The following is a 25,097-nucleotide window of genomic DNA, read 5'->3' on the forward strand; positions in this document are numbered from 1 at the left end:
CAATGGGAACAGGTTTAAAGATTGAAATATATACTATGTGCTGAAAGAGGTGGGCAGGAAAGAATTACATACGATGCATTTGCACAACAAATGTGAGCAGGGAGCCAAGGTACTGAGGGTAAGGGAATGGACTGGCAACGAAATCCTTGAAATGTTACTGTGAATGCTAAGAGCTGAGTTTCAATGAAGCCCCATAGCCAAAGTTACCCAAAGCCTTGGGGATATCTGAATGGATTGATCTTTCTTAACTGCTGTTAAGAAACAGAAGCCCTCCTTTTTTGCACACCTACAGTTAGGGAGGTGGGGATGCAGGCTGAGTTTCTCAGTTTGCACTTTTCTCTGAACTAAGGCACGCTCTAAGGAAGAATTGATCCCCAGCAGTAAAGCAGGCTGGCCCTCCTCCCGTCTGACCCTCTAAGGCCCTAAAAATGGTTAAAGCCCATCTATTGCTAGAGGACTCTTGGGAAGCCACAGTCACTACACATGGCAATGCCCTGTTCAAGGAGGGACCCAAGGAAGGCTACACCGCTGGAGTGAGGCACCTCCATGCAGTTCAGGTTCACATTTAAACACGTGTAATCAGGATGAGAGAGTTTTGGCAATCTGACCAACCCTAAGATGGATACCTTCAGCAGAAGTGAAGTCACTGGGCTAGTCACGAATGCAAACAGAGCCCTGTAGGGTCAAGTCCCACCTTTCTGAGGGCTTCATCTGAAGATCACCTCAGACCTGTACAGTTTTAAACCCACAGTGATTTCTGTGCTGTAATCCCAAGCAGCATCACTCACTGGTGGCTCCAGACACTGGGCCACATCACGTCACAGTTCCTGATGCAAAGTCAGTAAATGGCTGAGCACACAACAGGCTTTTCCTAGGAAGGCAGGAACAAGCTGGACACAACAGGTAAACTGGTCCCAGCAAGCGTTTGGCAAACAGAAGGTCTAGCCCTGCTGATGTTGTGGGTAATGAGGACGGAGGACTACAGGTAACTGAAAGGCCATCAGTGGGTCAAGCCCTCAAGAGACCATGTGCAGGAAGAGCTGAAATCTTTCCACTGCAGCAGAAAAGGAATGGACATGGGTCAACTTGTATTGAGGAACTCAGCTCCTCCCACACTGGTTCTGTAATGATTAGCTTCACCTTGGCAGCAAAGAGTCTCGCGTAAGGGAGAATCAACTCATGGCAAATAAAAGATCTTCCTCCATCCACATATAGCAAAGCTGAAAGATCAGGGGGCTCAGAGGGACTGGGCTTTTGGTCAGTGGTTAGCAGCCATTCTACCTGTTTACAGCAGTTTCCCTCAGCAGCGTTACAAATAAGGCATTTCCCAAGTCAGCATTTATAATCTGACCAATGCCTACCCTGGGGACTTTAGACCAAGCTCTGTATGCAACATTCATGGAGGAGGAAGAAAGGTGCCTCTACTCTGGCTCCTCCTCCAGTATAAAGCTCATCCCAGGACCAAACCTGCATCAAGGCCCAGGAAAGGCCAGCCTGCAAAGACCAGCTGCTGCTTCAGGGGAAGGTGTGGGGTGTGTGGGCAGAGAGACCTGGAGTGGAGGCAGCTGTGGCTGAAAAGGGCTAGGATGTGGGGGACTCAACCCCCTTGGTTAGTGAGGTGTGTGACTGGGTTCTCGCTTTTTGCTTTCTGTGGTTTGCATTGCTGGCTTCTGCAATGTCAACACCTTTGGTTTGCTGTGGTTTTATTTGGTTTTGGTTGTGGGGTTTGTAGTGTGGGTTTTGTATTTTTTTCCCTGCGATAACTAGAGATGAACTTGCAGCCTGTGAAATGTGGGCAATTTAACCTGGGATGCATGGGCTGCGCAGCTTGATCCACCTCTGTAGTAAGTATATTTGCCTCCTGCTAAGGTGTTTTAACCAAGGTCAGTGGAAATAAACACTACAGGCAGGCAGCTTGAGACAATTAGCAGAAAACATAAAGACAACCAATTTGCCCAAGCTGGTCAGATCAGGAAACAACAGTCCTTGCAAGCCTGCAGCTCAGAGGAGGGAGATGTCTTTCAGCAGGAACTTTTGTAAATTCTCCCTTGGCTGATGCAAACCAGCATAATTGTACTGAAGTCGGAGAGAGATGCTGGTTGATCCTGGCCGCGTCCTTGGGGTATGCATGCCAAAGGATTTTGCTGAATTTACTTAGCATCCTGATTAAGACTTCTTTTTTTTTAATCTCCCTGCAGCTAATTCTTCTCCTGATTTTTTGATGATGTTAAAAAAGGGAATCTGCTTGTCCAGACGCTATTTATTGTGTAGTTGCTGCAATACTTTTCTGCCAAAGAGCTGGAAACTACAAAGGTCCAAGTGCACACAATGGATATCCGCAGCGTTAGAGTGGTTCTCCACCAAGGTGAAAATCTCTCTGACAGGCTGAATAAGGGCACATTTGCACTCTGAGTTAGGTGACAAAGGCTGGTGGTGGAACCCCCTGAAATTAAAAGGTGTTTCCTATAAATGCAGAGGCCTGTGTTAACATGTCCCAGTGCAGGGGGAGAGTTTTAATTAAGCTGGATCTGGGAAGCCAGGGTGTTCTTTCTCAGCTGAAAAGTGTTTTGGCTTCCTTGTGACCGGAGGACAGGAAAAGATTTTGGAGTAAAAAAAACTGTTGGCAACTGAGGCACCTATTTTTTGGCTTTATGATCACTGTGCAACCAGGCTTAAATGTTCTGGGAGCAAGTTCCATCAGCTTGTTTCCAGCCATGGTGGGTCCTGAAATAGCAGACATCAGACCTATGACTGGTTCTTCGACCTAGCAGTGCTATTTTGGCAGCAGGCCCAGGGTTAAACATAACAAGAGTCATTTTCAGTCCTTGCTCTCCTGAAGGTCAGTGGCCCAAATGGTTGGATGTTTGTCTTAGCTGTTTCCGGACAAGGTCTGCATTTTGTAATGATAAGGCGAAATTCAGAGATCCTCACGTTGGCAATCTCCCGCTAACTCTAATTAGAAAGCATGTTTTTCCTGAATAAGGATGTCAGGATTTGGTCACTGGCAATTTTTAATTGTTTTGACTATTTTGAGTGGGGTGTTCTTTTGTTGTTGCTATAAATGCTCACTGTTCCCTTTTACCTCCAGCCCATGCCTTTCACAGGATAGTGCAGCTCATTCTTAGCGTTAAGACTAGCTTACCAGAATTGGCCATTCCCAGCTGAGACTTTGAGGTTCACTCATCTGCTCAGGTCACATGGAAGAAGCAGTCTCCCTCTTAGCAATAAGCCTGGCTTGCTCTGGCTTGCCAAATGCCTTCTGAGATGAGTCTCCTCCCCTCTAAAGCTCCCTCAGAAAGCTGTCAGAGAGGTCAGCCACAAATTGGTCCCATTTTTTCTGCCAGACATCTTTGGCCTTGGCTTTCTCATCTGGTAGCATGGCACTGTATCTGTGAGGAGGAGAAAAGTCAGTATCAGACAGGAGACAAGGGGGCAGCTATTTCAAGATCAGTGGCCAAAGCAAAAAGGCAGGAAGCAGCAACAGATTAACCCTTGCAGGATGCGCCTACACCACGCAGAGTAACACAGTGTAAAGAGCCTTGAGCTCCTGCTGGCTGGGCTCCCGCTGGGGTGAGAAGCATCATGGCCATATCAACAGCTACTGAGTCCTGCACCATGAGGACAAACAGCTCAGTCTGCAAAAGCTGGTGATTCACTGGGCGGCACTCGGTGACTAGTACAGAAGAGACAGCGCTGCTGTTGCTTTCAGATGTCCCCTGGGCTTGGTCCAAATCGGTAGGACATAAGAGTATTTGTTTTCTCTCTGGCCAAGCGGGGACTTGGGATTGGCATGAGGACTGGCACAGGATTTGGCAAACAGATGAGATTCTAGGAATGTGCAGAAAGACCCTGGGCACTGTATCCAAACTATTTTGGGAGACATATAGCTGTCCAGATAAACAGAAAAAGTGGTTAAACACACCCAAACTACATGCTGGTAAATTATTTTCCTGTGTTTCCCCAGTGGGCCATGGCAAACATGAGAGCAAGTCAAATTTGGGCAGAAATAGACAGGTGATACAAAATCATAACATTTCTCCCATATGCAGAACCAGGTGCTGGAGGAAACTTTGCAAAGGATGGAAAAGGTGGCGGGGGAGGAATAAACTGAGACACTGAGTTAGAGAAAGGCGCTCAAGGGCATGGGCAGAGGGGCTTCTGTGGTCCCTGTGTCCTGCCCTTGGAGGAGACACATAGAGGAGACTTTGGGTTAACAGAAGCCCAGTTCATGTAGCAGAGGAGACTCTGGGGCCAAACCCAAAATACAGTGGGTTTCCAGGAAGCAAGCTGATAGTCCCCTTAGCATTATTATATCTAGACGAGAGAGCTGAGGAACTTACTTTATGGAGTTGAGCGCAAGTTCTTTTAAGGTCCTCAGGTCAGCATTCATCCCTCCGATGGCCATGAACACCTCGTAGAAGTCATAGGAGATGCCCTTTGCCCCAAAGATAGCAGGATCATCAGGGCTGATCACAATGGGGTGCCCTTCAGCCATGAGGCTGGCTGCAGGGTGGCTCCGCAAGTCAGCTACCAAGAGCAGGACCTTGATGGGGAAGGGTGGGCGACAACATGACCTTGGGTTATTGCTGTAGCTGCATTTGCATTACAGCACCCATCACACCGCATATAGTTGCCTGTGCCAGCAGGTAGTCATCAAGGAGGAAGAGCCTCTAGAGGGCTGTTCAGGGTGTGTTAGGCGTTCTGCTCTGAACTGCTGCAGGAGGAGCCTACTTGTCTGCACTGATGATATAAGGAGATTCGTTTCTTAAATTAATCATCTAAATCAAGGCCAGTGGGGTGAATATCTTCTGCTTATTTATAACAATTTGACTGTGAGCGTTTCAGGAAAAGTCTTTTGGTTACATATGTGCTATGACACTTAGCTGAGGGCATTTGGGGCTGGTATCAGGGTTGTCTCCCTCAAGGCTCACACTGGTACATCTTTACCCCAGAGCATCCTTTCTGCTGTGCCCAGGGGACAATGCACACCACGCTAATGTGTTGCAAAAGAGTTCCCCCTGGTTATGAATTCTACAAAACCAAAAGGACTCCCAGTTGCTACCCCAGCTTCTAAGCCTCTGGCTCTCCTGGCTTTGAAGTATTTTCCATTATATCTCTTTAGGCACCTCCCTGGCTCTGGGCCTCATCTCCTCTAGGGAGGACTGCCTTCCCAGGTTTCTCTGGGTGGCAATTTAAATGATTTTGAGCTGGCTGGCATTACAAGCCTTATACATACACAGCATGTGCCTACATAGCAGACTGCAGTGTAATGTAGTGCAAAGGACACTGAGCCAGCCTGGGTGCAACAAAACATCTAGCTGTCCTCCAGCTCCCTGTGGCTCCTAGCTGCTATGGTAAATCCCATTCCAGTGTTCCAGCCCCAAGACCTAAGCTTTTGACAACGTACCTGGTTGGAGATGGGACAGACTTCTACGGGAACATCCCTCTTCAGAGACAAACTTTTGGCTACTGGGTGTTTAATGAGGGCAAGTCCATGGCCAATCCGACTGGTATTCAGTAGCAATGCATCCAGCACATTATTGTCTACAGAGGTGCCCTGCCAGTCTGAGCAGAGACAGGTAAGAATCACTGCAATGCTGTGAGGAAATATATCTTCTCAAACTGCTAGATGATTTTGTTAATAAATGTCCCAGTTGCAAGGTGAGAGGGTGTATTGGTTTTATGTGGCAAGGTTTTGGTAGCGGGGGGGGGTTACAGGGGTGGCTCCTGTAAGAAGCTGCTGGAAGCTTCCCCTGTGTTCGAGAGAGAGCGAGCCCATACCAGCCGGCTCTAAGACGGACCCGCCGCCGGCCAAGGCCGAGCCAATCAGTGATAGTGGTAACGCCTCTGTGATAACATTTTTAAGAAGGAAAAAAAGTTGGGACAGTGAGAAAACAACCGCCAGAGAGAGGAGTGAGAACATGTAAGAGAAACAAGCCTGCGGACACCAAGGTCAGTGCAGAAGGAGGGGGAGGAGATGCTCCAGGCACCGGAGCGAAGATTCCCCTGCAGCCCGTGGTGAAGACCCTGGTGAGGCAGGCTGTCCCCCTGCAGTCCAGGGAGGTCCACGGTGGGGCAGATCTCCACCTGCAGCCCGTGGAGGACCCCACGCCGGAGCAGGTGGGTTCCCGAAGGAGGCTGTGACCCCGTGGGAACCCTGCGCTGGAGCAGGTTCCTGGCAGGACCTGCGGATCTGTGGAGAGAGGAGCCCACAGAGCAGGTTTTCTGGCAGGACTTGTGACCCCGTGGGGGACCCACGCTGGAGCAGTGTGCTCCTGAAGGACTGCACACCGTGGAAAGGACCCATGCTGGAGCAGTTCGTGAAGAACTGCAGCCCGTGGGAATGGCCCACGTTGGAGAAAGTTCGTGGAGGACTGTCTCCCGTGGGTGGGACCCCATGCTGGAGCAGGGGAAGAGTGTGATGAGCCCTCGCCCTGAGGAGGTGAAGCGGCAGAAAATAACATGTGATGACCGTAAACCCCATCCCTGTCCCCCTTGTGCCGCTGGGGGGGCTTGGTGGAGAAATCCGGGAGTGAAGTTGTGCCCGGGAAGAAGGGAGGGGTGGAGGGAAGGTGTTCTGAGATTTCGTTTTATTTCTCATTTACCTTACTCTGGCTGATTTGTAATAAAGTGAGCTAATTTTCCCTAAGCTGAGTCTGTTTTGCCCGTGATGGTAATTAGTGAATGATCTCTCCTGTCCTTATCTCGACCCGCAAGCTTTTTGTTATATTTTTCTCTCCCCTGTCCAGCTGAGGATGGGGGAGTGATAGAACGGCTTTGGTGGGCACCTGGCGTCCAGCCAGGGTCAACCCATCACAGAGGGTTGCTCATGCTCTGAGTTCCCACTTTGCATTTTCAGTGAAACAAAGATCCAAATCTGCCCAGGGCATTGCCCAGCGTAGAGACACCCACTCATCTCACCTGGCTTTAGATGTCCGCAGTATAGCTCTTACTGCTAAGCTAACCATGCTGGTCTCCATTCATAGTCAATGGAGAGAAGTAATAATTTCTGGGGAATAGCCTGTGCATTAGGATGAGATGTACTGTGCCTTGGAAGTGCTTGTTACTGTCCATGTCTATAAAAGGAGCCTGGGGTAACTAGTTCAGATGTAGACATCTCTGTAGATGTCAACATGCAATAAGCACAACACACAAGTTAGACACAACTGTCATGCATGGTTAGGATAAATCCCACCCATAAGGACTCAATAATATATTGCCAGTAATAATACATTGCCCCAGGAATGAAGGGTAACTATCAGTTACTTTGATAAGTGTATTCAGTTAAGACTCGAGGCTGGCTCAGACATTCCTTCACCTTAAAATGTAAAATAATGGCTGAGGAATTCTGTTGCCGCTGTGGATGGGAGGTGAGCACTGCTCTGAGGAGGAAATGGCTACTAGCAATAACTCTTCCAGCATGACTCCATGTCACACACTGGGCAAAGATGCTTAGCAACGTGACGCCTACAGTCAAGAGCAGGGAGCAGGTAGGGGAGGTGCCATATAGGAATGCTACAGCAACAAGCTGATATGAGGAGAAGCATAGGGAAAACCGATTATATACACGTGTATACACATACACATCATCTTGATACAGCCAGGCTTGCTGCTTCTGTGCTTTGCAAGACTTCACCTCTTGCCTCTGCAAGTAATAACAGGCATTGAGTCCTCATGCTTACCAGTCTCCCCAGCATGGAAAAAGTATGGCAAGTTGACCCCCAGGGAATACGGAATGGTCAGGGCATCCTTCAGGTCCCATAAAGAGTGACCTTCATCCTCATTACCAACCTGGGGGAAGGAGGAAAGGTGTTTTTGAACATGCTCTGGAAGATGGTGGGACTTACAGCTATGTATCACTGAGGTGCCAAATGTACTGAAATTACAATGCTGTGGGGTAGGGAGCTGATTCTGTCAGGTGACTTTGTCAATTACCCTTAACAAAATCCTTAGCTGGAGGATTTGCGACCCATTTACACTGATTTCAGTACAGCAGCAGAGGATCTGGCTCTGGTATAAAACATATGCCATATTATACATGTAGTTATATTGCACATCTAGGGGTTAACGTGAAGCCACAGAAGAAATACAGTTACCAGGTCGAAGCCTGCTAGGGTGTCTGGGAAGCGGGCTTTGAGTGCCATGGCAGTGACGATGGCTTCTTTAATCTGGGAAACATTCAGCATCCTAAAGAGCAAGAGAGAAAAAGCAGTACAGAGGCTCACTCCCATGGGCCTGCCTTCTTTGGGTTTTAGTTGTGAAACAGGGCCCCCAGGGGTATTTCCAAAATGCAAGTTGCTCCTGAATCTGACAACCAGCTTCAGGTCTCCAGAGTAACAGCAGTAGAAAATTGATGTTATGAAAGGAAACCCCTGAATGACCAGGAAATGCCTGGCTAGACCCTGCTGTCACTTGAGTTGAGGCATGCTTGTCTGACTCACTGGCTTTCCCATCTACCAAGCAGGGAACACAACAGCATGGAGAGAAACGTTTAAATATTTCTTTTTTCCTCTTGACTGTTTTGCGGGGAAGTGGGGCAGTAGTTGCATTTCAAGAGAATTTTAAATTTAGATTTCTTCCAGCCCTATCGGACTTAGACATCACAGCACATTTTGCAGACAGACTCTGTCCATACCCAAGCTGGCCAAAGGCAAGCCAGCTCTGAACTGGAAACGGCATTGTGCCGAGCCGGAGTGAGTAAGTGCTGCTGAGAGGTCTGTTATATTTGCTCAGGATCACCTCACATGACTTTATGGCATCTGGCTGACTTGGAGAACAGCCTTGTGCCTGCCTGCAAACAGCAGCACAAACATACCATACAAAGGCTGCCGGGAGAACAGCGTTTGCAGGATCCCATGAGGACCTTTGCAATACCGAGTGCCCATACTCGGGCACTGCTGTCACTGCTTCAGTTTCCACAGAGAGGGGGAGTACGTCCAGGCTCAGGAAGAGAGCGTGCATGGCTTGGGCACACATGCCCGCAGGCAGCCCTTCCCCTGCTCGTTCCCGCACCCAGTGCTCACAGACGCTTGTCTCCCCAGCGCACGCCATGAGCTAACCCTGGTCACTTTGCACGTACGCAGACTTATATAGATGATTTCTCATCCTCAGCCTTTTACTGTGCCAGGGAATGCTTCGGGAGTCAACATCCCAGGTCTGACGATGCATACAGGCATTGCTGACCAACTGTGGCACTTCAGCTCAGCCCTCAGCATCGCTTCTCCTGGCCTGGACCCCTCCCCACCGCCGCCTCCAAAGCAGCACAGCCAGCCGTGCACAGGCACTCTTAGCCCCGCTCAGCCTCTACCTGTGTGCTGTAAATATAATCTTGGCTCCAAGAAAGTCAGGGTGCTCCTTCACAAATTGCCTAGTCACTTCCCGGTAGGTTGCCATGGACCATGATTTGTTATGCCGGGTGCCATCCAGTTCATACACCTGCAGGGTGAAAAGCACGTGGCAAGCAGAAGTTGGAAGAGGTGTTTTATTGAGGGGTGGGAGAAATGAACTGAAAAAAGCCTTGGGAGAAGCAATGTGCTGCGGTCCTGGCAACAGGGCAGAAAAAAGCAGTTAAATCTGTGCAGAACATTTTCTTCTTGAAGCCTTTACCAGCTGGCAAGCACCAAGGAGTGGTTTTCCTCCCTCCTATGTGATATAAGAAAGAAGTTTCTCCATGTTCAGATATGGCAAGCAAGTGCCCTTAAGTACTCAGAGGAGACCATGACCTCTTACTCATGTCTGTATCAAATGCTGGAGCATTTTGTCCAGCCGTCTGGCGGCTCACACACACTCTCTGTGCCTTGCGGTGTCAGTCTGTCAGCCAAGGCAGCCTCGAGGCATGTGAGGGCTGAGCCCCATAAGCTACCAGCTGGGCTGGGCTTCTGCTCCCCTCTGCCAGAGGTTTGCTCCATGACCTTGAGTCAGTTGTTTAGTCTTGCCACGCTTTCCCAGTTGTCTGGCTGCAAACTGGGAAAAATAATCCTTTTGGCATGCTCTATCTCATCAACTTACTCTGCGAGTTCCTCACCGCCAGGGCTATATGCAGGGGTGTAGACCCAGCATGCCCCAGTTGATACTAACCCACAAAGGCCCCATCTGGAGTCGCTCACAAACAGTGGCTGCAATCACGCTGTTCTCACCCTTGTCACCTTTCTTTTGTCTTCCACCCTTCTCCTCCACCCTTCACCTGATCCACTCCACCTTCTCACTTCCCCTCCGGTGCTGGCCCTCGCAGAGATGCCCCCCGCTAAGCCCCTGCGCCCCGTCATGCTGTGGTGTCCCCCCCTTGCAGGCACCAGCAGCTGTGGGGCGGCCGCAGACGCTCAGAGGAAATATTCCCCTGCTGCCGCCCATGGGAATGTGAGACTTTACACAGCTGAATTTGCAAACACAGCTGGGTTTGGGGTGCTTTTCCACAATGTTTGCTGTTTCACACTAAATCCTGACTTTCATTTACTTTACTTCAGGGGCTGCTTCTGGCGGGCTTTCCTGCAAGGCGAGCTTTTGCAGGGCATCAGCACTGTTGTCTAAGCCTTGTAGAGGATCTCCAGCCACACGAGCATCTCGCTATTCCTGTCACACCCTGCTCACCTCGACTGTCACGGCAAAGCGTTTCCCTTCCCTCGTGTCCCCGCTCCAGCCTAGCTGGCACTTCCCTGCCTGCGCTGCCCGTCGGGGCTGGCAGCCCAGCGTGCTCGCAGCCCTCGCAGGGCTACCTGGGCTGCAGGCAGCTTGCCCGCCTGTACCTCGCAGCATGCCGAGCTGCCGGGTGCGAGCAAGCCCGGGGGCTCTGGAGGCTCCCACGCCTGGAGCCAGCATTAGGGGCTGGATGGGAAGCACATCTTCCCTGCCAAGCCTCTCTTCAAAAGACATTACAACCATGTCTAAGGGCTGCCGGTAAACGCAGGGTATTTTCCAGTCAGGCCCACGCACTCGTAACATCACAGATATTCTTGGCCCGGAAACCTGTGTGACCTGGGGGGATGCCAGCTCTTGCACTGTCTCACAGGACAGGAATTTTGACATTGCTGTTATTTTCTCTTTCCAGGTACCCCAAAGACAGATGGTGACTGAGTTCAGAGCAACTGGCTCATGACCAACCCCCAGCAAAGTAAGATACATACAAGCTTTGTGGTCTTCTCCCCCTCCTTTTTTTTTTTCTTTTCAATACACCCTTCTCATCTCAGGCACGACAGAGCGTCAGCGTGCAGCCCTGACACTGAGCCTTATTTTGCTATGGGGCCAGCCCGAGCCACAACAGGGTAGGGTTAGCAGCCCGACTCCCCAGCTGTTGGGGAGGAGGCATGCACAAAGCCAGATCAGCCTCCAAATTTGTCACAGCACCTGCCTGTCTGCTGACGGGGTGGCTGCAGAGGCCTTCCCAGGAGCAGCGGTGGTTGCTGGGGTGCAGACATTCATCTGCAGCTGGCTGGAGCCTACCAGCCATTGCACGCAAGGGCAATGATTTAAGGAATTTGGTGGCAGGCACATTCATGAGTTGGGCCACCAGCAGGACATCAGCATGGCGGCTCCATCTGCTGGGCTCTGTGGTGCCGGCAGCAACCTGCTACCTGTGTTCCCCTGCACAAGCCACCAGCACCACCTGGTCCTTCAGGTGCTGCTGGATGGACCTTGGACAGCAGCTTCATTCCCGTTGCAAGGGACTGCTAAGAACATGGAGGTAGGTGGTGTAGTGAGGAGCAGTGGCCCCAGTTCATTTGTTTTGGTAAGGCATCTGCTTCTCTGACAGAGCTCCCACCGCTTGGAGCTGCTCTGGAGAACTGTATGGAAAAGGTCTATCTGCAGTGTCGAAATTGCCACTAGGAAAGTGGGAACTGTTACAGCCAAAGAACAGTGGTGGGGTCTGCTGGTACTTGGGAAGGCATTGGGGCAGCGTGGGATTGTAGGAAAATCTGACCAGCTCCAGGTGAAATGCAGGGAGAAAGGCCACAGATTTTGCTGTTAGTGGCAATGAAAGGAGCAGTTCATACTTCACATACATAGCCAAAATTTAAGTTGTCTGCAAACTGTGGAAGACTGTGCTTTGCCAATCAATTTACTAGCCTGTTCAGAGAAATTATTCTGAAATAAGATGTGGATTTAAAATAATGTAACTATTCCAGAATAAGTCTCTATTCAAGATGGGAAATTGTTGCAGAAGAGCTGCCACAGAACAGGTGATTCTGGTGCAGACAAAGCTGAGACACATCTTCTCAACCAGCAAGATTTTGCCACAGCTCCCAGTCAGACTGTACAATGTAGTTTTGTGCTGTTGCCACAGTAGGTATCTTCCTTAGCCATGAAGAACAAAGCATCTCTCGCTTTCAAGCCCTTGCCTATGCAAATCTCCAACAAAGACCTTTGAATATGATCAAGGTTTTCCAGCATCCTTAGAAGGGCAGGTATGCAAACATCCAAAAACTAAATTCAAGATAGGGCTTGAGAAAAGTTATGGAGAAATAAGGATTTAAAAGAATACTAGAGAAGCCAAAAAATACGTACCGGAGGCAGGAGAGCTCTTATCTCAACATACTGTACGTTATCTTCATAGAGCTCCAGCAGCCCCTGGTAGAAATAGGCCTTGAACACAGGTGCATAGCAGATAAGTCCAGAGGCAATGAGAAAGACTTCTTCAAATCTTTTCCAAATGAAAGTCTGAGAAGGGTATGCCAGCTCAGGGGCATCTGTCACCAGGGTCAAGTTTCTCAGCAAGCTGTAGAAAAGGGTAAAGAGAAGAGGAAGAATTAGAAGAACAAACAAGACAACTGGCTTTCAGCATGCAAAAAGCTGCTGGCTGGCAGCTGGGTGTTCAGTACAGGAGGAAATAGGTTTCCTCCAAGACAGGTGTGAGTTTTATTGTCAGAGACCAAGCTTTGCGGATGTGACACTCTCCCACCCATGCTCTGGGGTGCAGCAGGGCAGCGGCTGTGCTGAAGGAGGCACGTGTTCTTTGGGCAAGACCAAGAAAAGGTGCAAAGCCGTTCCTGCCACAATAGGGGCCCAAGATCTAACTCAGAGCCTGTTGGCACTGCAATAAAACAGGCGTAACAATGACTGGTGCAACTAGGAGGCATTCAGGTCATTTTTCTGCCACCTATATTTACTCCTCTAATGGCTGGTACAGCTAATAGCTGACAGGTAAAAAGTCATATGCTACACGTTGAGCTACAAGCAGGGTAAGACTAAGTGTTCAAAACCTGCCCCTTCCTTTTTAGAGGGCAAAATCTTGAGGAGTAATAGAGTTACAAAAGCAAGTTTGATGTTTTTATATCATAAGAATTGCACTCTGCTACCCAGGGGTGTCCTTAATCTGAAGGTAGGCTAGTACATTACTCCTGCAGACAATATATTCTCCCAAACATCTTCAATGCATGTAAAAAGTTACAACACCCAGTCCTCTGTTCACCACCTAAAGGCAGACTGAGTCTCCAGGAGATGCCATGTACTGGGCCACCATCAACTTGTTTACTAAGCCTGTAACTTGCCCTGGTACTTTCATATTGTCAAACTATGTCATCTAATATAAGCAGGGGGAAAAGGATTGTGAATCAGAAAACCTTCCCCACCACCACCATGGAACAAACCTGATATCCTGCCTGCCTTGCTGGTAACTTCTTCAGGTAGTCTGCTGGGAAACAACTGATAAGAATCACAGGTCCTGGCTTTTCCTTAGCAGGACAGAAACATATTTATTTCCTCCATAGACTCAGCTGGCGTATAAACCTCTTTCAGAAATCCAGAGAGGTGGCGGCTAGTTTTATCAAGCAGAGTTTAAGGGAGCCAGTAATTGCAAGGTTATCTGGTTGTGGGTGGCAGCTTGCATTTAGGACAAGGTGAGCATCCATGCTGCAATGCTGTCGTCTCTCTGACAAGCTGGTAGCCTTCGTCCTGCCCGAACCCTTGCCTCTGGCAACAGCTCTCCTCCCTCCACTGGTGGCCATGTGAAGAAGAGTTCATAATAAATTTCTCAGGCTGGTGGGCAAAGTCTAAATGGCAATACAGGGGTCATTAACTTCATTCCTGAGTGGACAAACTGAAGCCATTGCAGCAAGCTACAGAGCCAGTTGCTTGCAGGCAGGTGGGCTTACCGGTCTGGCCAGGACTGATGCTTATCTAGTGTCAGGGGCTAAGCAGGTTCAGATAGAAATACCTTCAACCATGCTTCATCTTTCATCTGAGTATATTCTTTCACCCCTCGATAACAGCTACTGATCTTTAGTAATGTTTTGTGTTTCATGTCTTGGCCTCCATCCTCTTGCAGTGCTCTGCTCTGTTATATGGGAGGTGTGGGTTTGATTTGTGCTCTTATTATCTTCTTCCAGGAGGCTTCTGTGGATGGAATTAAAAACCTCCCTCCTACAGATGTAAAATGTGAGCTGGTCCAAACTCATAAACTGAGACAATCCAGGCAGGGACATCCCTTTTGAGTCCCTCCATCCAGCCTGTAAAATGGAGCCTATTCCCCCAGCATTTGCCTGCTGTTTCACTCCCTAAGGACCCTCTTCCAGTGGCTGCAGTTTCATTCCTTCTTCGCTCTGTTAATTTCTTTGCAGGGAACAATTTTAGAAGCAAAACGGTACATAAAGAGATGCTCGTACCACGGTAAGGATGAGATTTTAAATGCTCAACAGTCATGAAAATTCAGAGTTAAGGTTTCCACAGCAACTTCAGCTCTGCCCTCCTGCGCATTACAATAGGGGCTTTGGTGCCATTATCACAGGACGCTGGGCAACACCAGCTACTGTTCAGTAATCCATGCAACCAAAGGGACCGAGCTGGACCATGGCGGGGCGGTCGGCGTTTTGAGCGGGCAGTGGGGAGCACGCAGCAGCGGGAGACACCACAGCATCACCCTAGAAACCAGGAATGCAGGAGCCAGGTGCATGTTGAAGGCGCTGATCCAGCTGCCGGAGCTGTGGTGGAGGCCAGCCGCCGGCGGAAAGGGTGTGCTGCAGCTCAGCGGCGAGGGGAGAGGAGGTTTTGTGTGGGAAGAGCTGGGGAAAAGAGATTTTTCCGCTCCCCTCCTGGCCGAAGGGCAGCTCCCTGCCAGAGCCGCGCTCCGGTGGAGAGCACCTGCCCGAAGCCCAGAGCCGAGCAGGGCTGTTCCCACCAGCCCTGCAAGCACCGAGGGAAAAACCTCCCCATGGATCAAAAGGCTGTGCAAGCCTGTTCTCGCCACCCCGCGCAGCTTCATTTCAGATAAGGACGGGCGGTTAGCTGGGCTCCCACCGCTTTCTCCCCCTGTCCTGTGAGAACTCGGCTCCTCCAGCAATAAGCGCGCACAGGGCTCCCCTCCCTGCCTTTAAATCTAGCTGTACAAACTTGTGGTTGTTTACTTAGCCTGTGCTCTTGGGCTAGAAACAGCAATAAATCCCCACACCGCCCTGCTCCTAAAAGCACATAAATCAAATCGTGCTTTTTTTATAATCCCCTTCCCTTTGAGACTGATTATTGATCCCTATAACTGTTGAAGATTTATTGCGTAATAGTGATCCATCCTTGATAACTTGATAATCTCCTAAGGATTCGGGAGCTTTTGCCATCAGTAGCTCATGCAGATGAAGCAAAGCTTCATAAATACCTTTTTTTGCTTCTTTTCTGGAATGGGCCCTTGCCAGTGATCAGGTGCAGACTACAAATAGCCTTCCATGTCATGTCATATATGCACTGAACAATGCTATTGCAATGCATATGCCCGAAGGGGCACAGCTAAAACGACCAGCTAAGGTTTATTTATTTTTCAACTGTGGTTTTGCTTTCTCTTTTCCTGGTTTTTTTTCCCGTTTTGCTTTTTTGTGTTATATAATGCAGAAGCAAATGGTTTTGATGCCTTGTTTTTAAAGGGATTCTTTTTCCTGCTTCTTTTTTCTGTTCTTGATGGGTAATTATAGCCCTCTCCTCACTGTAGTATCTGAATGTCTTCCAGTGGTGCATTAAATAGTGTGACTAACATCTGTCACATGTGGTTCATTCGCTTTCTCTCTCTCTCTCGTCCCCTCTTCTTCTCCCCAAGGGGAGACTTCTAGAGGGAGCGGAGTGCTTTGTTTCTGTAGTGGATTTTTATTCTTTTTTTTTCTTTGTAATGCACACACTGCCCTATTTTTCTGTGAGATAAGGCAGTCAGAGGACAAGAAGGGGAAGGTGATGGCGGTCCGGGCAGCCGTTAGCACCCAGGGGAGTTGTTCCTGCAGCTTCGGCCATGGTGTCAGCTCCCTCACAGATGACTTCATCCTGGTGATAGAGAGCTCCGCTGGGCCGGCGGAGCTGCACTGCCGGGCCTGGCCTTAATCCTCGGGCTGCTGGCGGGGGGGTGTGCCGTGGTATTTTACAAATATCTAGAATGTCAATGCTGTTTCCCTAAATATCTAGGGGCACGCTCTTGCTTTAGAGATGGTGGCCACTATGTTGCATCTTGAGGAAAAAAATGGCATTCTCCTATAACATAATTGATTGTGAAGTAAATAAGTAAGGATTATTTTTTCTTTTAAGTCTCAAAGCAGAATTCCCTTCCTTTCTGTGTCTCCTGGCCCGTGGTCTCCTGGCTCTCATAATAGCATCCTTTGGAAGCTTACCAGTAACAGAATACTCCAGGGTCTTGGCCCATAAGACCTGTGTTTTGAATAGGAATGATTAAACCTTCTTTTGAGGCAAACAAACAAAAAGACTTCCTTCCAAAACACACACATATGTATATGTATGCATATGTACCTATGCAGATACCTCTCTCCCTCACCCCTTCCTGGTCAGGAATGCAGTAAGGTGAAAGGGGTGCAGCCTCTCGGAAACTCTTCCATTGTTCCCTTCACATTTGCTGATCCACCCTGTCTTGCATGAGAGCCATTCCCTGCTGCCATATTCCCTTGATACTTCCTTGAAACCACCCAACTATCCATCCGTTCCTTCCTCTGACATCTGCTTTCTCTCAGCTTGTCAGTGCTCAAGGGCAAAGAGGAGTGCAGGAAAGAGGTAGCCTGGGATGCACATGTTCAAGAGACTGGGAGAGTTTCCAGAAACTGAGAAGCAGAACAGATTGGGGCCTATTCCTGGCTAGAGACCTATTTCCAGACGGCCAAAAAACATTCCTAACCCCTAGACTAGTACTTGGGGATTAGATGAAAATAGGAAGGGAAGCGCCTCAATGTGGCTGTTGTTCGCGTGTTGCACATTATGTGCAATGACTCCTCTGCAATTTTGTGGTGATGAGCACAGAAGGGCAAGAAATGAAGGACAACATACTCAAATGAGTAAGTCTGAGCACCCAGGATGTGAGAGATCCAAGTTTGTACTTGGCTTTGGCACACGTTGCTGAGGAAAGTCACTTCATTGGTCTCTGCCTCAGTTTACCCTCTACCCTTGGGGAGACCCTTGTAGTGGGGTCTGTCTTGTGTCCCTGTGCAGTGCCTGCCACTCTGAAGTCCTGCTCTGACTTGTGGCTACTAGACGTTGTCAGACAACTAATACAAAAGAAGGGGAATATGACAACACTGCCTCTGAAAAGAAGTCGTGTTCCCACACAGGAACATAGGGAGCCAAATAATGCACAGCTCCACCCTCCTAGGTGTATAGGATGCCGTGGCCTCTAGCCTCAGCCAGAAAGGGATGTCATGCTACAGAAATACAGCTGAAAACAAATACACCAAAGGGTTGCTCCTGAGACAGTTCTGAAATTCCCAGTGCAATTGCTTGGCCTTTAAGGAAGTGAAACTGTTTCAAAATCCAATCTCTTGCACATTATTTATGGGTCTCCTGGTGGGGTTGAAGAGAGCTTGTGCTGTGATCTTTCCCTCCTCATCATTCCCAGTAGAAACGGAAGGGAGCTAATGGGGAACCAGTTTTCTTTTTAGAAGATGTAGATAAGTGACTTCTCACTGGATCTTATTTCCTCCATCACGTGTCAGGGCAGTTGAGCCTCAGGATGTAAAAGGTCAAGAGTCCTGGGTCTGGCACTACTTTCTCCTTCCTTTCTGGACCTCCGTAGGAGAGGGCTGGTGGGTGCCCTGGAGAGTCAGCTCCCTCTGCCCTGCCCCTTGCTGTTGTTGGGGAGGGAAGGTAATGCCATGCCAAAGGTCTGGCAGCTCCTCAGCTTCCCAACCTGACCTCCTTCCCAGATCTGTAGGGCACAGAGCCCAGACGGCTTCCATGTGGAGGGGATACCAGCTGCCTAAGCGTTAAAAGGTCTCTAAAAGCATACACCCTCACTGAAGAGCACTACAGTAAAACCCATCAAGTTTCACTTAGGAAATGCTGTAATTAGGGTCACCCGCAACACCTTAATCCAGCCTTCTCCTCGTGTGTCGGCATGGCAATGCTGTCTTTAATTACAAGACACCCCATACTATTTTTTTCCATGGGACCCCAGCCCCCGTAGCACCGCAGACGGCATTGCCCTCTGAAAGGATCGCTACTCAATATTTTCCTTTGTCCTCATCACTCAGTGTCTGCCTTCATGCATTATTTAGTGTGCTCTCTGCAGCCCCCCACACGCCATGCAGAACTACTCGCTTCCTCCTGGCCTTTTCGGCAGGGCTTTGTCCTGGGATCAATGGCCCCTGGATGGGGAGACAGGGCTCCCTCTTCCAGTCACCACCGGCTGGAGGGGGAGCCAGGCTCTTCCCACCCACCTGTAAGTGATTAAATGGTAGGTGGCTGCTCAGCACCTAACACCTGGTCCTGATAAAAGGCTGCTAGCAGTTAAGGTAGGAGCTGCCTGTGGGGAGGGGAGCTCCTGCCGAGAGTGGGTGAGCAATGCCTTGGGGAGCCATTTGTGGTATGAAGCTCCTGGACAGCTATAGGAGACGTCGCCTGTAAGGGAAGATGCTCCATTAGCAGGAGGGAAGAGTGCTGCCAGGCAGAGGACCTGTGTGTAGGCTTCATTGGCTCAGTCAGTGCGCAGGCTGAGACCTAAGCCCTTGTCGGAGGGCAAGTTGCAGTTCCTGGTGCCTGAGGGTCCTGTTGGGAATGAGTGCTTCATGCTTCAGTGTAGTGGGTACTAGTGGGGTTTCAAAGACAGTCCTCAGAAAACAAGGTTGGTGTTTGGAGGGGGAAGTTGGGTTGGGTTTTCTTTTGGGTTGTTTGGGGTTTTTTTGCTAGTGCAGTAACTAACATAAGTAGTTTGCCCAACTTCTTGCTCTGAATCAAGACAATGACTTTACAAATGACTTCTCTACTGTTGGGGAGAGCCTGTTCCTGGGTACCTCAATGGATGAGGCAAGGTCTTTCACCATGCAGCTCTGTCCCATGCTGCGAGTACATCCAGCCTGGGTGCTGAGGAGAGGTGAGGGCAGGTCACATAAATCTACTTAAACAACTGTCTTCAGCATGTCTGTGCAAAGGACCAGAGTGAGGGTGCACAGAAAACATCAGATTTTATGGTCTCTAACTCTAGTGTACTTAATGCTGCAACCTTCAAACTCTTCTATTGCTATTTGCTTTTTCTATGTATGCAGCCCTAAATGGAGTTCCCCACTTCCAGAGCAGCCAGCAAATGGGGAAGTTGGACCAGAATGATCCTGCTGGCTACACAATGCTATCATGAAGTACCAGCAGGCTTGCAACCCCTCTTCACTCACCTGCTATCAAACTCAGTCACGTTGTGCAGCTGTTTCCGGTAAGTCTCTAGCAAAACCCACTGGGAGCACTGGGCTGGCACTGGGTGAGGAGGGTGAGGCTTGGAAAAGCGAAACCGAATGGTGCCCATGTGGGTGAAGCAGATGTAGCAGTTGGGGAGGTAGGTGGCATTGTATACTAGCCAGTCCACGCTCAGGATGGCATAGTCATGCAGGTGTAAGACAGCACCTGGTGGGAGGAAAAGTATATCCTAATGAGACAAGACAGCTGAGAAGAAGGAACTGAGGTTTGATGTGAGAGTAGTTTGAGTTTGCCCATCCAGGGGCATCTGGAAATGCTTCTAGATGGCTGTGAGTGACCTCTCCCAGCAGAGGCTGTGCGGCTGCTCTGCCTCCCCCATGCTGGGGGATGTGGCCCCCTCCACATCAAACGTGGGGCAGGCAGAGCGTGACAGCTCCATGGGAGCGGAGGGAGGGTGGGAAATCAATAGGGAGCTCTGCTGGGATGGCAAATGCTCCGAGTTATTAAAGGTCTTTTAGACAGACTTTGCTGTGAGCTGGCTCAGGCCCCACTGATTTAAAGAGGAACTCGCACAGTAGGCAGCAGTTTATAAGGCATGCTAGCTACATGGCAGACCTGAAGCAATCCTCTGTATCTAAGCAGTTTGAATCCCAGCCTCAATTTTTGCATCTAGTCTGTGTCTTTTCTTTCATCTCTTTGAAACTCTGGCATACACCAAAATCCCAGATCATGACACATCGGGGAATTGCACTCAGATGCAGAAGTACCATCTACTTCTATGCCTTATCAAAAGCATGCTCACTTACGTTGTACATCTGCTGCTGGCCAGCACAAAGGGCCTCTGGGATGCTCTGTTATTGTGCAGTATGTTGGCAACTGCCAGTCTTCCTGGCATAGGAAGCATCCTCTGCATGCTCACCTTCCTCAGCCCATCCTTTTGTTTTGCTAAAATATCTCCTTTTGCAGAGGCTTCTTGTGTTATTGGTGCTTGAACTAAAATTCACCTTTGTAAAGGGAAGATACTGTGAGAGCTAAAGTCTTACAGATATGTATTTTATTAGTCTAGGGGAGACCTCATAGTCAAAATAGCTTTGATGCCCGTAGGGGTAAAGGGAGAATATGAGTAGCAAGAACAAGACAAAAGACTGGTATGTATGTGACGTTAGACAAACTTCAAGACTATAGTGTACTAATCTAATATAGACTATAATGTCTATAATATCACACTACAAAGGGTCTGACTGTTAAGATGCTGAGCAACTGTGGTTGCTGCTTTCAACAGAGCTAGTGCAACAGAATGGGCATGCCGCAGCTGTCTAGATCTGACCCTCCTTTCACTGGCAATGCCACCCTCTTTCCCTGTGTGAGAGCAGCAATAGAAATTACAATAGTGCTTGAAACAACAATAATTCCCAGGGGCTCTGATCAAGACTGAGGCTGCTAAGACTGGGTCCTACTCAAGCAGCTACAAGGATGTGATCTTGGCCCTAAAAGCTTATGGCTCTTGCAAAGATTCTGAGAACCCATTTCAACATGTCCTGGATTGAAAAGTGTTAATTTTTTAATTCCTCCTTGGTATCAAAGATACCCCAATGGAGGTGAAGAGGGAGGTACTTTTAAATTCCTTGCTCTTCAATTCATCAATGAGAGGATAATGATAATTCTGACATAATAATAATTTATGGTAACAGATTAGGATGCTGCAAGCTAGGGATCCTCATCCCACACCACAAGCTAGGAGGGAAAAGCTGGGAAGTGAGAAAGATGGCTCTTAACCATGTGCCAGTGTCACAGCCTTGCAAGTGAAGAATGCTCCTGTGTAGAGCTGACTCCCAAATATTCCAAAGCAGATCACCAACCTGTTTTCAGGCAGTCATGTGGGCAAGGCCATGGGACTCTGAATCTAAAAAGGGACCACCTAGAAGTGTGGACACATTGTTCAGAGTCATGGGAGTATTGACAATGTTCACTGCAACTGTCTCATTTTTAGTTAAAGGCAGCAACTTGTTCAGCTACTTCCTTACTGAACCAGACACGCAGAGGGAGAAACTAGTCAGTTGGGAGTCAAGGCCTTCCTCCTGTGATCACCTCAACCTCCTGCCTCTCTGCTGAACTGTCAGCAGCTCAGGGACATGGAGATGTTAGGCTTCCTGCCACCCAGGATAGGTGGTCTGGATTTCACCTTGGCTAAAAATATCCTCTCCTCCTTTCCGTTGCAACCTGGAGTACTGAGCTTTGATGCTTCTGTGTCCCAGCTGCTCACCAGAGGATGCACAGGATGATGCGGTGAACGTATCGGACAATGTCATACTGCTATCTAACCGAAAAAGGTCTAAATGCCTTTAAAACTGTGTGCTGCATAGTACAGAAACCCTCTTGGTATAGGGCATTGCAGCCTGTTAGCACATAGCTTGCTGCACAACAGGGGAAGTGACATCTCTAAAGGCAAGAGGAGAAATGCCTGCCCTTATAAGCAGAGATGTCCTGTAAGTGCACAGACCAGAACCTGATTATGAAAGACCGAGTGAGAGAATACAGTAGTTATTATATTGTATTCTATGAGTCACATCAACACAGGCTTTGACTTGTATTCAACAAGAAACTTGCAGTGTTGGAGGTAGCTACCTTCCTCCTCTAGTGCCCCCAAACTTTCCGGTAGACTTCCAGGTCTGCTACAGAACTACCTGCAGAAAGACTTATTGGGTGACACAGCATTTTTGGCTAAGTTGTGGGCTAAGACAAGGTTGGTAGCATGTCTGTAGTATGTGTATGTGAAAAAAGGAAAAGTCCTAGCTGGAACATGCTGAGCAAATATGGATGTCTGGGGTGTCTTCTTGTCTTTGCTTCCTCTGCCCTTTCTCCACACTTGAAAGTCTGAAGGATCCATATTGTAAGTTATACCAAATGCTACAATTGCTGGAAATGTGTATTCATTCAATCCATCCCCCTCTTCCTCTCTCCCCCTGCTCCATCCCCAAGCTCAGAGGCAGGGCTCTTCCTGGAACCCAGTGAGCACAATTTACAGCTCTTGTAAGCTTGTCTGCCACATCTTGTGCTTTGTCCCAGCTCTGCCTTAGAAAGCAAAAGGCGACAGGAGGATAAATAAGCAACCGTTAGGCCAAGCCTACCTTTTGGCATGCGCTTTAAGATGCTGAACACTGTGCTCTGATCAATGAGGCCTTTTGCCCGAAAGAAGTGCATGGTTGGAGGAAACTGTCCCGTAGCTATGGCTGTGGCAACCTCCTCCTTCTTGAGGTTTAAGAGCTTTGTACTGAGCTGCTGTTCCTGTCTACTCAGCACCAGATTGCCACCTGTCTGACGGGCTTTCTCCTCCTGCATTAGGGAGTCCCGGCCCTTCCAGAGTGGCATGGGAAAGCAGAGGGAAGCCAAATTCAGGAGAAGGTATGCCAGCCTTATGCCTTGCTCAGATGGAGGCTTCATCTTAAAGCTGCACCTAGGCAGGGGGAGAAGATCGGAGCATTAGCACAGGTCAGAAGGTGACATCTTAGCAATGACCCACCGGGATATTAAACTGTTAGCTTATTCTGCAGTAGTGGTTCAATTGGATGCTCAGTACTGGGAGGACCATCTGGTACCAATGTCCCCTGTATTTAGGGCTATGCATTAGTACACTCCCTGTGATGCTGATTGCACACAGCAAGGCTGCAGGCAGGGTGGAGAGGAGATATGGCTCCCCGGATCAGGCTGGCAGCACATTGTGCAGACCTGCAATATGGCAAAGGTCTAGCCCTGGAACAGGGGATTGGTGAGGTCAGGACTCTGGTTTGTAAGCTGGGATGGAGCCCCCTCAGAATAAGGGGTGCTGGTGACAAGGTGCTGGCTGTGCTGCGAGGGTCCCAGGGAGGGAAGCAGGGGGCCATAGCACTTGAGGTGCTTTTGGTTTTTGCTTGACCTAATCAGATCCCGATTCCTACGGTCAAGAGAAGACCTTGTTGCACCCTCATGGTATATTCCAGCTATCAGAGGGGTTAATTTACAGGCAGAAAATCCCATGGCTTCCTCTGCAGTGACAGAGTTGTGTCCCTTCTTGCAATCACAGAAGAAAGAGGATGGAAGGGAGACCATGGGAGTAGTAAGAGATCACAAGAGACAGGCACATGTGAACTCTGAGAACTCTGCCCTTCCCAAAAAAAGCACAGCTGCAATATAATCCTTCAACACCAGGCTTTAGTGACCCTCCACAGCAATCTCTCCAGACCAAAGCAGGCTGGAGAAAAGCTCAACATTTTGAAATGGTCCCCCATCAATTACATAGTAAGTCTCTGCTTCCAGTCTTGTGCTTCCAGCCTGTCCTCCAAGCATGGGTCTACCAGGGTGCCCTTAGCCCCATCAGCGGGCCCCAGGAGATGAAGGCGTGCTGAGGGAGGAATCTGCTGGGAACAGAGCTGGGGGCAGAGGCAGCCCCATGTCAGGGCTGGCTCTGAACTTAGAGACAGAAACATCCTAAAAGGTGCTATCTTATCCCTGGCGAGACTGACTCACTTACTGTTAACTTTCCTCCTCCTTGCATCCAGAGCTCATCCAGCTGCCGCCCAAAAGAGCAGGGAACAGTTGTGTCTCTTGCAAGCTGGCTCTGTCCCAGCAAAGATAAAGAGGCAGGATCTGTCCCGGCGGTGCAGAGCAAGGCACCCGCTGCGCAGACAGTTCCTCTTCCTGTGCTGCCGGTCTGGCTTGCTCAGCTTTTATTTATCCCTGTCCCTATTGCTTCATGAATATATAAAGAGGAGGAGGAGGCAGGGGGGGTTATGAAAAAGCAGGACATAGGCGCCCGGGCAGGCGGCTGAAGGGAGTTGCGCTGGGAACTGGGGGGGTCAAAGCAGTGGGGGAACCCCTCCAGCTCTTGCACAGAATAGAGGTGGGCTTTTTAACCTGTCGTTGGCTGCCAGCGAGTCAGTGGGGTTTGTCTGTGCAGCCCTCCCGTGTACCCTGGTATGCATATGCAGCTTTTAAATATCCTGGAAGAAGCTATTAGGCACACATTCCTGGTATGGGGAAACTCTTAAGCCCTGCTCAGGCTGTCCCAGGAAAACACACGAGCTTGGGCATCTTATCTGATGTAGAGCACCATACGTTTAATGCCAACAATGCTGCAAACTCTACTTACTAATGGTTTTTTATCCCAGAAAACAGTAATATGTAAAAGTAGTTTTAAATGACTTTGCCCAGTCTTTGCCAGCTGTGTGAACCAGGCAGACATCAATCCAACTGGCCACACTGGGTCTGCATTGGGCTCACAGGGCTCAGCTCGTGCCTGGGGAGTAAATAAGGTGGAGGTGGGTATGGTCTGATTTTTATTTTTTTTTAAATCACAACAAATATTGTAATTTCACTGTTTTATTTTGCACAGTTGAATGGACCAAGTTTTAAAGTTATTTAAAACAGATGTTACATAAACAGCTTCCAGGGGAGAACAAAGTCCACTTGGTTTAATTTAATAAAAATTTTAACCATTTTAATTTTTTAATAAAAAAAGAAAGATCTCATAAGCCAAG

The 25,097-nt window shown here is 49.0% G+C and overlaps 1 protein-coding gene and 1 long non-coding RNA gene across 4 annotated transcripts in view; one reads left to right on the top strand and one right to left on the bottom strand.

The window, feature by feature from the left end:
- On the bottom strand, positions 1 to 24,288 carry ADA2 (adenosine deaminase 2). Of its 2 annotated transcripts, none has more exons than XM_069807728.1 (10): positions 24,092 to 24,288; positions 22,713 to 23,038; positions 19,566 to 19,791; positions 12,499 to 12,709; positions 9,308 to 9,435; positions 8,097 to 8,187; positions 7,683 to 7,791; positions 5,408 to 5,565; positions 4,341 to 4,543; positions 1 to 3,389 (listed from the first exon to the last, which is right to left on the bottom strand). In XM_069807728.1, the coding sequence occupies exons 2-10, from the start codon at positions 23,023 to 23,025 to the stop codon at positions 3,281 to 3,283; spliced, it is 1,548 nt and encodes a 515-aa protein (XP_069663829.1). In that variant the 5' UTR covers positions 23,026 to 23,038; positions 24,092 to 24,288; the 3' UTR covers positions 1 to 3,280. The 2 variants fall into 2 exon arrangements, with proteins under 2 accessions (XP_069663829.1, XP_069663830.1); XM_069807729.1 differs by having other exon boundaries at positions 24,088 to 24,288.
- LOC138690083 (uncharacterized) overlaps positions 10,552 to 25,097 on the top strand; it is a 32,397-nt gene continuing 17,851 nt past the window's right edge. Inside the window, exons 1-3 of one of the 2 annotated variants that reach the window (XR_011328885.1) lie at positions 10,552 to 11,107; positions 14,319 to 14,598; positions 19,443 to 19,603. This is a non-coding gene — a long non-coding RNA (uncharacterized lncRNA). The remainder of the gene's footprint in view (positions 11,108 to 14,318; positions 14,599 to 19,442; positions 19,604 to 25,097) is intronic. The other variant, XR_011328884.1, reaches the window with a different exon arrangement.

Source organism: Haliaeetus albicilla, chromosome 19 (genome assembly GCF_947461875.1).
Source record: "Haliaeetus albicilla chromosome 19, bHalAlb1.1, whole genome shotgun sequence".
Classification (NCBI taxonomy): domain Eukaryota; kingdom Metazoa; phylum Chordata; class Aves; order Accipitriformes; family Accipitridae; genus Haliaeetus; species Haliaeetus albicilla.